The sequence below is a fragment of the Bos mutus genome, chromosome 10 (assembly GCF_027580195.1).
Source record: "Bos mutus isolate GX-2022 chromosome 10, NWIPB_WYAK_1.1, whole genome shotgun sequence".
Lineage (NCBI taxonomy): Eukaryota > Metazoa > Chordata > Mammalia > Artiodactyla > Bovidae > Bos > Bos mutus.
The window spans coordinates 64,269,667-64,281,755 of NC_091626.1; the positions used below are offsets into that span (position 1 = coordinate 64,269,667).

Here is a 12,089-nt window from a genome sequence, read left to right on the forward strand (position 1 = left end):
TTCAATAGATGTTTCCATAAGCTTATTTATAATCTTTATTTAAAATTAATTGACCATACCTATGAATCTATTTCTAAACTCTATTGTTTCATTGATATATATTTATATCCTTAAGCCATTAACACAACAGTTAATTACTGTAGCTTCATAGTAAGTCTTAAAATCAGTTAATATAAATCTTCAAGTTGTATCTTTTTCAAAATATTTTTGGCTGTTCTAACTTCTTTATACCTTCAAGTAGATTTTACAATCAGCTTGTCAGTCTCTTACCCCAAAAAATTTCTACTGAAAATTTTCATTGGAATTGCATTGACACTATAGATCAATTTGGGGTAAACTGGCATCTTAACAATATTGAATCTGCCAACCTATGAACATGGTGTATCTCACCATTTATTAAAGTTGCTTTTAATTTCTCTCTGAAATGTTTTGTAGTTGTCAGTGTATAGATTTATACATTTCAAAAGTCAAATTCATGATTTTTGATGCTGTTATAAATAGTATAGTTTTAATATCAATTACTAATTGTGCACTGCTAATATATAGAGAAAAGGAGTCCGTCAAGGCTGTATATTGTCACCCTGCTTATTTAACTTATATGCAGACTACATCATGAGAAACGCTGGACTGGAAGAAACACAAGCTGGAATCAAGATTGCCGGGAGAAATATCAATAACCTCAGATATGCAGATGACACCACCCTTATGGCAGAAAGTGAAGAGGAACTCAAAAGCCTCTTGATGAAAGTGAAAGTGGAGAGTGAAAAAGTTGGCTTAAAGCTCAACATTCAGAAAACGAAGATCATGGCATCCGGTCCCATCACTTCATGGGAAATAGATGGGGAAACAGTGGAAACAGTTCAGACTTTATTTTTCTGGGCTCCAAAATCACTGCAGATGGTGACTGCAGCCATGAAATTAAAAGACGCTTACTCCTTGGAAGGAAAGTTATGACCAACCTAGATAGCATTTTCAAAAGCAGAGACATTACTTGCCAACAAAGGTCCGTCTAGTGAAGGCTATGGTTTTTCCTGTGGTCACGTATGGATGTGAGAGTTGGACTGTGAAGAAGGCTGAGCGCCAAAGAATTGATGCTTTTGAACTGTGGTGTTGGAGAAGACTCTTGAGAGTCCCTTGGACTGCAAGGATGTCCAACCAGTCCATTCTGAAGGAGATCAGCCCTGGGATTTCTTTGGAAGGAATGATGCTAAAGCTGAAACTCCAGTACTTTGGCCACCTCATGTGAAGAGTTGACTCATTAGAAAAGACTCTGATGCTGGGAGGGATTGGGGGCAGGAGGAGAAGGGGACAACAGAGGATGAGATGGCTGGATGGCATCACTGACTCAATGGACGTGAGTCTGAGTGAACTCCGGGAGTTGGTATGGACAGGGAGGCCTGGCGTGCTGCAATTCATGCGGTAGCAAAGAGTCGGACACGACTGAGCAACTGAACTGAACTGAACTGAATATATAGAGATACAACTGATTTTTTGTATGTTCAATGAGTTCTCTTCATTCTGGCTGAAGAGAATATGAATGATACCTGGTTCTGTGTGTGCTCTGAGAATTGTTTACATTACAACTCCAATAATTGCTCTTCCTCAGAAGTTGTCATTGCCCACCTGGTAGAGATTCACCCTGTACATACACATAGGGTATCCAAACACCAAGCAAATCCCCATTCAGATTCCTTGAAACTTTGTCTAGCTCTTTCCTCTCTCCAAATTCTAGCTTCCTTCACCTTCTTAAAAATTGAATCTCTTGTCTTCTCAACTCAGGGAGATTGATGGGCTTTGTTAGAATTCCTCCTCCTTATGTCAATCTGGAACTTACAATCTGGTAGAAAGCCTGACTGAAGGTAGGGCTTACCTCTTTGTTTTCCTTCTCTCAGGAATTATAGTCCTACACTGTCTGTTATCTGAGGTCAGACCATAGTTGATTCCTATAGTTAATCCTGCTTTTTAGGCATTTATGGAAGGAGGATTATTCTCATATGGCCAAAAGAGGGAATTTTGCCCCTGTAACTAAGGATTGATGACTCTAGAACAGAATGTGGGGAGAAGAGAGAATTCTTTCTCCTCTGAGTATTCATTCTTTAGAATCAGAGACTTTTGTGTTAATAATCAAGCACTGTAGTCAAATGTCAGAGAAGGCAATGGCACGCCACTCCAGTACTCTTGCCTGGAAAATCCCATGGACGGAGGAGCCTGGTGGGCTGCAGTCCATGTGGGGTTGCTAAGAGTCGAACACAACTGAGAGACATCACTTTCACTTTTCACTTGCATCCTTTGAAGAAGGAAATGGCAACCCACTCCAGTGTTCTTGCCTGGAGAATCCCAGGGACAGGGGAGCCTGGTGGCCTTCCATCTCTGGGTTCGCACAGAGTCAGACACGACTGAAGAGACTTAGCAGCAGCAGCAGCAGTAGTCAAAAGTAAACTGGAAAGCACCTAAATTTTTCATTGAAAAACCTTTGTCTTAAAAAAAATGGAAAAGCCACTAGTTCAGCTTAATTTTCTTGACTTATCGCTAAGGAACATCATTTGGGTGAAGAATTTACACAGAGGCATTTTACACAAATGAGAACATCTACAGTCAACCCTATCAATCCTTGTGCTTCAGGGCATGGGCTGATCACCAGCTGGAAGAGAGAAGATATTCCCTATACTACTTCTATAGCATCAACTACATTCAGGTCTTTATTTCCTTTAAACACAATTCAACGGAGGGCTGTAAGTACATTATGGCCAAATACTGCAACATGAGGGGAAATATATATAATATTTTAGAGAAAAAAATTCAAGAAAATGATAAATTATCAGGGAAGGTAAGCAGAATAAGCATGTGTGTTCATTGCTCAGTTGTGTCTGACTCTTTCAAATCCGTGAACTGTAGTCCGCCAGTTTCCTCTGTCCATGGAATTTTCCAGGCAAGAATACTAAAGTGGGTTGCCATTTGCTTCTCCAGGGAGAATAAGCATAGAAATTTTTTTTTTTAAAGGTCATTTTTGGTATCTATTACACACAGGGCCTGACAGAGAGTGAAGCTCAGCATTTGTTGAATGAATGAATGAACAAAGAAAGAAAGAAATCCTAGCCTCACCAATATTTGACCTTTAGTACTTTGCTTATCATCAGTTTACTCATCTTTAAAATGGGGATATTTATACCCATCTCTTCTTGTTATCACAGAGATCGAAGTAGATAATATATGTAAATAAATTAACTCACTGATGTGAGTTAATCAATCACTGAGTCAGTAATATATTTGTAGTATATATTTGTAATGTATTCGTAAATTCTTTTGTGTTTGTGCTGTTGAATAAGAATTTTCTTTTCCTTTCTACTCAAATTACTGACTGTTCATTCTGAATCTTGTCTCAAATGTTGTTTCTCTCTTACCTTTTCTTAAACAAAGATTTCCAATTTAAAAATAAGCCATCAGTTATTAACTCACTGCCGGGAACAGCATGAAAATTTAAAAAATGATAGTCATTTAAATCTCCTGGGTTTGACTAAGCTAGTCCTGACCAAATAGACCTAACAAATCATTGATACATAATCAATATTTCTAGCAATGAAATCTTGATATATTTCATGTATATCTCTCACAGGTCTGAAGACTGGGAAGTACAAGATCAAGGTATTGGCAAATTTGGTAACTGGTGAAGATCTGCTTCCTCACCAGATGGGAGAGGGCAAGGGAGCTCTCTTGGGCTACTTTTTTAAGAGCACTATTGGAGAAGGAAGTGGCAACCTACTCCAGTATTCTTGCCTGGAGAATCCCAGGGACAGAGGAGCCTAGTGGGCTGCCGTCTGTGGGGTCGCACAGAGTCAGACACAACTGAAGCGACTTAGCAGCAGCAGCAGCAGCAGCAATCCCATTCATGAAGGCTCTACCAAGGGCCACACCCCTGGATACCATCATCTGAGATACATTCAATCCATAGCAAATGGTGATCTGTGATAAGAAAGTTCAAACTCATAAAAAGAATAACAGCTGCTTACCTTGAAATGTCAGAAGTACTGGGCTAAGGCTGCTACAATTTACCAAATCCATATAAAAGTCATTTGAAGGGCTGTTAATTATGCGTGGCACTAACACTCCTTTTTGCCTTTCTTTGGGATTGGAATGAAAACTGACCTTTTGCAGTCCTGTGGCCACTGCTGAGTTTTCCAAATTTGCTGGCATATTGAGTGCAGCACTTTCACAGCATCATCTTTCAGGATTTGAAATAGCTCAACTGGAATTCCATCACCTCTGCTAGCTTTGTTCATAGTGATGCTTCCTAAAGCCCACTTGACTTCACATTCCAGGAAGTCTGGCTCTAGATGAGTGATCACACCATCGTGATTATCTGGGTCATGAAGATCTTTTTTGTACAGTTCTTCTGTGTATTCTGCCATCTCTTCTTAATATCTTCTGCTTCTGTTCGGTCCATACCATTTCTGTCCTTTATCAAGCCCATCTTTGCATGAAATGTTCCCTTGGTATCTCTAATTTTCTTGAAGAGATCTCTAGTCTTTCCCATTCTGTTGTTTTCCTCTATTTCTTTGCATTGATCGCTAAGGAAGGCTTTCTTATCTCTTCTTGCTATTCTTTGGAACTCTGCTTTCAGATGCTTATATCTTTCCTTTTCTCCTTTGCTTTTTGCTTCTCTTCTTTTCACAGCTATTTGTAAGGCCTCCCCAGACAGCCATTTTGCTTTTTTGCATTTCTTTTTCATGGGGATGGTCTTGATCCCTGTCTCCTGTATAATGTCATGAACCTCATTCCATAGTTCATCATGCACTCTATCTATCAGATCTAGGCCCTTAAATCTATTTCTCACTTCCACTGTATAATCATAAGGGATTTGATTTAGGTCATACCTGAATGGTCTAGTGATTTTCCCTACTTTCTTCAATTTAAGTCTGAATTTGGTAATAAGGAGTTCATGATCTGAGCCACAGTCAGCTCCTGGTCTTGTTTTTGTTGACTGTATAGAGCTTCTCCATCTTTGGCTGCAAAGAATATAATCAATCTGACTTCGGTGTTGACCATCTGGTGATGTCCATGTGCAGAGTCTTCTCTTGTGTTGTTGGAAGAGGGTGTTTGCTATGACCAGTACATTTTCTTGGCAAAACTCTATTAGTCTTTGCCCTGCTTCATTCCGTATTCCAAGGCCAAATTTGCCTGTTACTCCAGGTGTTTCTTGATTTCCTACTTTTGCATTCCAGTCCCCTATAATGAAAAGGACATCTTTTTTGGGTGTTAGTTCTAAAAGGTCTTGTAGGCCTTCATAGAACCGTTCAACTTCAGCTTCTTTAGCATTACTGATTGGAGCATAGATGTGGATTACTGTGATATTTCATTCCAATCCCAAAGAAAGGCAATGCCAAAGAATGCTCAAGATACTGCACAATTGCACTCATCTCACATGCTAGTAAAGTAATGCTCAAAATTCTCCAAGCCAGGCTTCAGCAATACATGAACCATGAACTTCCTGATGTTCAAGCTGGTTTTAGAAAAGGCAGAGGAACCAGAGATAAAATCGCCAACATCCTCTGGATCAGCGAAAAAGCAAAAGGAGAGTTCCAAAAAAACATCTATTTCTGCTTTATTGACTATGCCAAAGCCTTTGACTGTGTGGATCACAATAAACTGTGGAAAATTCTGAAAGAGATGGGAATACCAGACCACCTGACCTGCCTCTTGAGAAATCTGTATGCAGGTCAGGAAGCAACAGTTAGAACTGGACATGGAACAACAACCTGGTTCGAAATAGGAAAAGGTACGTCAAGCCTGTGTATTGTCACCCTGCTTATTTAACTTATATGCAGAGTACATCATGAGAAACGCTGGACTGGAAGAAACACAAGCTGGAATCAAGATTGCCGGAAGAAATATCAATAACCTCAGATATGCAGATGACACCACCCTTATGGCAGAAAGTGAAGAGGAACTCAAAAGCCTCTTGATGAAAGTGAAAGTGGAGAGTGAAAAAGTTGGCTTAAAGCTCAACATTCAGAAAACGAACATCATGGCATCCAGTCCCATCACTTCATGGGAAATAGATGGGAAAACAGTGGAAACAGTGTCAGACTATTTTTTGGGGCTCCAAAATCACTGCAGATGGTGACTGCAGCCATGAAATTAAAAGACGCTTACTCCTTGGAAGGAAAGTTATGACCAACCTAGATAGCATATTGAAAAGCAGAGACATTACTTTGCCAACAAAAGTCCGTCTAGTGAAGGCTATGGTTTTTCCTGTGGTCATGTATGGATGTGAGAGTTGGACTGTGAAGAAGGCTGAGCGCTGAAGAATTGATGCTTTTGAAGTGTGGTGTTGGAGAAGACTCTTGAGAGTCCCTTGGACTGCAAGGATGTCCAACCAGTCCATTCTGAAGGAGATCAGCCCTGGGATTTCTTTGGAAGGAATGATGCTAAAGCTGAAACTCCAGTACTTTGGCCACCTCACGCGAAGAGTTGACTCCTTAGAAAAGACTCTGATGCTGGGAGGGATTTGGGGCAAGAGGAGAAGGGGACGACAGAGGATGAGATGGCTGGATGGCATCACTGACTCAATGGACGTGAGTCTGAGCGAACTCCAGGAGTTGGTGATGGACAGGGAGGCCTGGCGTGCTGCAATTCATGAGGTCACAAAGAGTCGGACACAACTGAGCGACTGAACTGAACTGAACTGAACTATTTGTTATTAGCAAATTCTCTTGGAACTTATGAATTAGATGTATCCTGCAAATAGATGATGTTCCAAACTCACATGAAAACTTTCAATTTCTGTAAACAGAGTAAGTAGGCCTTTGGATGTTCTGGACTCAACTAATTAAAAGCTAAAAATAAATCACATAGAAATCAACTATACTCCAATTAAAAAATCACATAGCATTTGTAGTTAACATAACTTTAAATAACAATGAGAACTTTTCCCCCAAAAACAATGATCAGGTGCTGTTTTTACTGCAATTGAAGAAAGGTGTTGGAAAGATAACCTAGTTTATTGGACTATTTCCCCATGAGCAGGATTATAAAAACTCCTCTTCCCCCCACCCCCCAACCCCCACCCCTGGCACAGTAGAGTGGTTTAAATGAGCTGCAATCAAGCGATCTTTTTGGAAGATGGAAAATTGGAAGATTTGTTAAAACTTGGAAAGAAATTTTGTCATTTACTTCACGAATCATTCAGCAAAAGGCAGCCATGTGCAACTTAAAATAAGTTACTACCTCAGAATATCACCATGTCACTTAACCTAAAGGTGGATTTGGTTGTGTTTTTGGATTTTTTTTATTTTTTATTTTTTTGTCCTCCATCATCAAATCAGCAGTTTTGCAAGCAAGGGACAGGACCAGTTATCTCCAGCGATGACTGGGGAGAGAGAGAAGAGTGATTAATACTTAAGGACTGACACTAGAACTACCCTGCCCCCACCCCCTATCACCATCATCTCATGCACTTCATTAGAAGAAACAGGAAGAACCCACCATCCTGGAAGCTGTGGTAGACGCTATTTGGTGTCACACACTTGAGACTCTGCATTGACACAGTGATTCATTTACTGAACTGTGGGCACTCAGAATTAAGCAACCCAATCCTGCCTCAACTGAACCAAAGATTCTGCTGCTCTTGAGGAATCTCAGCCAGGTGCTGACAGCCTGGTGAGAAGACAGCTTTGAGGGAACGGGGACTGAAGTGGGGATATAAGGACACTTTCACATCACACGGTAAGAAGCCTCTGGGCCGAGTTTGTACTGAAAGCGTGAAATGAAGGGGGCATAGATTTTAACTAGTATACTGAGCTTTACGTGAGTCCCTAGTTTAAGTCACACTGCAACACTAGGAAATCGATATTGTCAGTCCCCTTTTAGACAGCAGGAACTGGGACAGAAAGAAGACAAAGAGTTGACTCCTGCCAGGGTTCACGGCCTGCACCATCGGGTCCCCGGAAGCTGGAGTGCAGGGACCGGCTTCCGCGGGTTTCTGAGCTGGGGAGAAAGTCCCCGCTGCGGTACAGAAACCGAGGTCTGGGTGAGGCGCCAGCAGCGGAAGGAGAAGGGCCGTCTCCTCTGTGGTGCAGCACTCGCCGAGGGGAGGTCGGCGCGGAGACCATAGCTGAAAGCCAAACGCAAACGCCGGCGATAGGCATCAACCCCTCTGTCAGCCCCCTCGCTGCGAGGAGGGGTTTCTCACGCTCAGTTCTCGGGAGACTGAGCCGGAGGTCGGAAGGAAGCGGGGCGAGGGATGAGTCATCCCGCCCAATTCCTCCTTCCCGGTCCCTTCGCCTCCGCATGCCGGCCGCCTCCCGATATCATGCAGCGGGGAATGAAGACTCCCCTCATCCTCAGAATCCTCCACCAAACCCCCTGTGACCTGCAGAGGAGAGGAGAAGGATGGGGCATATGGCCAATGAGAGCTTCGCTCTCTCGCTCTCCGTCCAATCGGCCGCTGTTTACAGGCTGGGGCGGGACTAGGGGGCGAGGAGGGGGCGGTCCCAGGCTGGCTCTGGGCTCCGAGGTTCGGTGGCTCACAGAGAGAGCGCCTCGCAGGGAGTCGGCGCCTAAGCGACGCGGGAAGGCGCCACTGCCAAAACCACCGCCGCCACTGCTGGCCAAGGTGCTGGACACGACAGGCCAGCCGGCCACCTCGTCAGCTCAGGCGCCCGTTGCAGCCGCAGCTGCTTCGCTCCCAGCCGGGTCCCCATGGAAGAGATGGAAGAAGAGTTAAAATGCCCAGTGTGCGGCTCCTTCTATCGCGAGCCGATCATCTTACCCTGCTCTCACAATATATGTCAGGCGTGCGCCCGCAACATCCTGGTACAGACCCCGGAGTCAGAGTCCCCCCAGAGCCGACGGGCCTCGGGCTCCGGGGTCTCTGATTATGACTATCTGGATCTGGACAAGATGAGCCTGTACAGCGAGGCGGACAGCGGCTATGGCTCCTACGGGGGGTTCGCCAGCGCCCCTACTACACCGTGCCAGAAGTCCCCCAACGGCGTCCGTGTGTTCCCCCCGGCTATGCCGCCACCGGCCACCCACCTGTCACCGGCCTTGGCCTCTGTGCCCCGCAACTCCTGTATCACCTGCCCCCAGTGCCACCGCAGCCTCATCTTGGATGACCGGGGGCTCCGCGGCTTCCCCAAGAACCGCGTCCTGGAAGGGGTAATTGACCGCTACCAGCAGAGCAAAGCGGCTGCCCTTAAATGCCAGCTCTGCGAGAAGGCACCCAAGGAAGCCACCGTCATGTGTGAACAGTGCGATGTCTTCTACTGTGACCCGTGCCGCCTGCGCTGCCACCCGCCCCGGGGTCCTCTGGCCAAGCATCGCCTGGTACCCCCGGCTCAGGGCCGCGTGAGCCGGCGGCTAAGCCCACGAAAGGTTTCCACTTGCACAGACCACGAGCTGGAGAACCACAGCATGTACTGCGTGCAGTGCAAGATGCCCGTGTGCTACCAGTGCTTGGAGGAGGGCAAACACTCCAGCCACGAAGTCAAGGCTCTAGGGGCCATGTGGAAACTGCACAAGGTAAGTCCTAAGAAAACCCACCCCTAACTCCCCGCGCCTCCGATCCTCCAGTTTTGCAGCAGATGACACCCCCCCCCCTCTTTTGCGCACAGTGCATCCCAACGGGGGCGCAATGCAGGTGCCTCCAATATCTGCTTCCCCCGTCTGGTGCATTGCAGGAAGCGCAGGGGAACCTTAAACGGCTCACAGGGGAGTTGAACCTCTCCAGAGAGTTGTTTCGGGGATGCGTAGAGCGGGTCTCCCGGAGCACGCTGCCTGCGAGCCAGGCGCAGGGCGCCCCCTCCCCGCCGCAGACGTGCAACTCTGGGCCGCCACCAGCGAGTGGGAAAGCGATGCGTTACTGGGCCGACCCGCGGCTATTCTCAGGGCCGCCAGGGACGCTCCAGGGCAGAGCCGGTGTGGGGCTCCGGCCGTGATCCCCGGGGAGGAGGTGGGGGCGGTTGGGTGGCGCGGACCACTGGGTGCCGAGCTGCTGAATAGGCTGGCGCCTGGAGTCGCGGCGGGGGTGGGGAACACACCGGGAGCGGAATACTGATTAGTAGGCGCTGGCCCAAACCCAACGTCCGCGCTGGAAGGATGCGGATCCGGGTGCTTTGCGCTCAGGAGGTGTGTGAGTGGGGAGTAGGGTGGAAGAAGTAAGAAAAATAAAATAAAATCCTGTACTCGCCATGGCAACACGGCCAGAGGCTGAGGCCCTGACCCTCGCGGAGAGGACGTGGGCTGGAGGAGCAGGACTGGAGGTTTCTGCGCGGTCGCGGCCTGAAAACTAGGCAGGTGCATCTTCCAGTTTCTCAGGGTAACCCCTCCTGTTGACCACCTACGCACCCGTTTGTCCAGAATGCAACCGTTTTCCTTTATCAGTAGTTGTCTGTGCAAACTTTGAAACACCTGTTACCAAATTTATCTTTCTGATGTCTTTTGGTGGTACCGCTGCCAAAGCTAGCCTCAAGAACAGGGCCTTTAACCACGTGTTAGGTCATGCCAGTCCCCTGTTCAAAGTCCTTCCGTTGCCCCCACGTTTCTTATTCCTTAGGAAGGTCCGCCAGGACCTCACATGACCTGTTTCCTTTGGCCTCACCGACCTTATTTCCTCCCACTTCCTCTGCTTGAGCCAGCTGTCCCTCTTGCTGTTCCTCCACAAACACCAGGGCCCCCTGACCCCAGGGCCTATGCATCTGATATTCCTTCAGCTCCAGACCAAATACCCTGTATCTTAATAGTTCATTCTCTTGCCTCCTTCAGATCATTACTCAGATCTCAGCGTTGCAGTGAGACCTTTCTGATTCCTTTAGTTCCCTCTCTGCTTTATTTTTCCCAGTAGTACTTACCACTAACTGGCATGCTATATATTTTAATTAACATGCTACTTTTGTGTTTATCTATTGCTCCCCCAACACACACACACAAATAAGCTTCAGGGGGAAAGAGATCTTTATAATGTTGCCCACACTGATTAGGAAGAAGGGAACCACTCTTGAGATGTACATGAATCTGACTTTTACTTTTTTAAAAAATCCACTTAGTCGGGTGTGCAAAGGTCAAGGCAGAGGTTCAGGACTGTTATAGGGAGGTTTTCTTTACACCATTGAGTTGCAAGCTCAAGAATGAGGCAGGGCAGTAAAGATGGTCTTCAGGCATCAGCTGTCGGCCCCCCAACTCAGGGTTTCTTGGCACTCCCTGGAGACCAGAAAAGCTAGCCTTTGAGAAAGGCTCTCGGGTTAAGGGGAGAAATATTGATAATTTATTTAAAGCAAGAAAAAATAAAGCATCACCATTTTCAGCAGTCAGGGAGCTCAACTCAGTATTGATTGAATGGGATCCACATTTACAGTTATTTGTGTTCTCACATATAGCCTACTGAACTGTATTAGTACTGATGGAGACAATTCAGCACAAATTTGAGCTCCGCCCCACTCCAGGCACACGCCACTTTTTAAACATTTCAATTTAAGTTGTTTAAATGATGTTTAATTTTGAAAGTTTTAAAAACTTTAATTCATGGCCAATTTTTTCTTCCTATTATGATTTCACTCCTAAACTGCTAACTATAGCCTACGTTGAATTGCCCTACAAATTACCATATCATTGGGGCTAAGAAATTAATCACCCTGTCTGGGAAAAAGGACTTATAGGCATACACTAATTAGGATGGTCAAACTACAGCATTATTTTTCTGTGAAGGAGAACCTATACTTTATCCATTAAGACCAAAGGCAGCCTTTAAATCTCCATCAAGCCCCATGTAGATTTGAAATGTTAAATCAAAACCAGAATTGAAAGAGACACATGTACCCCAACGTTCATCACAGCACTGTTTATAATAGCCAGGACATGGAAGCAACCTAGATGTCCACCAGCAAACGAATGGATAAGAAAGCGGTGGTACATATACACAATGGAGTATTACTCAGCCATTAAAAAGAATACATTTGAATCAGTTCTAATGAGGTGGATGAAACTGGAGCCTATTATACAGAGTGAAGTAAGCCAGATAGAAAAACACCAATACAATTTACTAACGCATATATATGAAATTTAGAAAGATAGTAACGATACCCTATATGCAAGAC

At 45.2% G+C, this 12,089-nt stretch overlaps 1 protein-coding gene across 2 annotated transcripts in view; it reads left to right on the forward strand.

Moving 5' to 3' along the window:
- The first annotated feature begins 8,525 nt into the window (after nucleotides 1-8,525).
- The window catches only part of TRIM9 (tripartite motif containing 9), a 118,745-nt gene continuing 115,181 nt past the window's right edge, over nucleotides 8,526-12,089 (forward strand). For both annotated transcript variants that reach the window (XM_005894550.3, XM_014477856.2), the window contains exon 1: nucleotides 8,526-9,519. In XM_005894550.3, coding sequence (XP_005894612.1) covers nucleotides 8,698-9,519 — 822 coding nt within the window. In that variant the 5' untranslated portion in view covers nucleotides 8,526-8,697. The remainder of the gene's footprint in view (nucleotides 9,520-12,089) is intronic.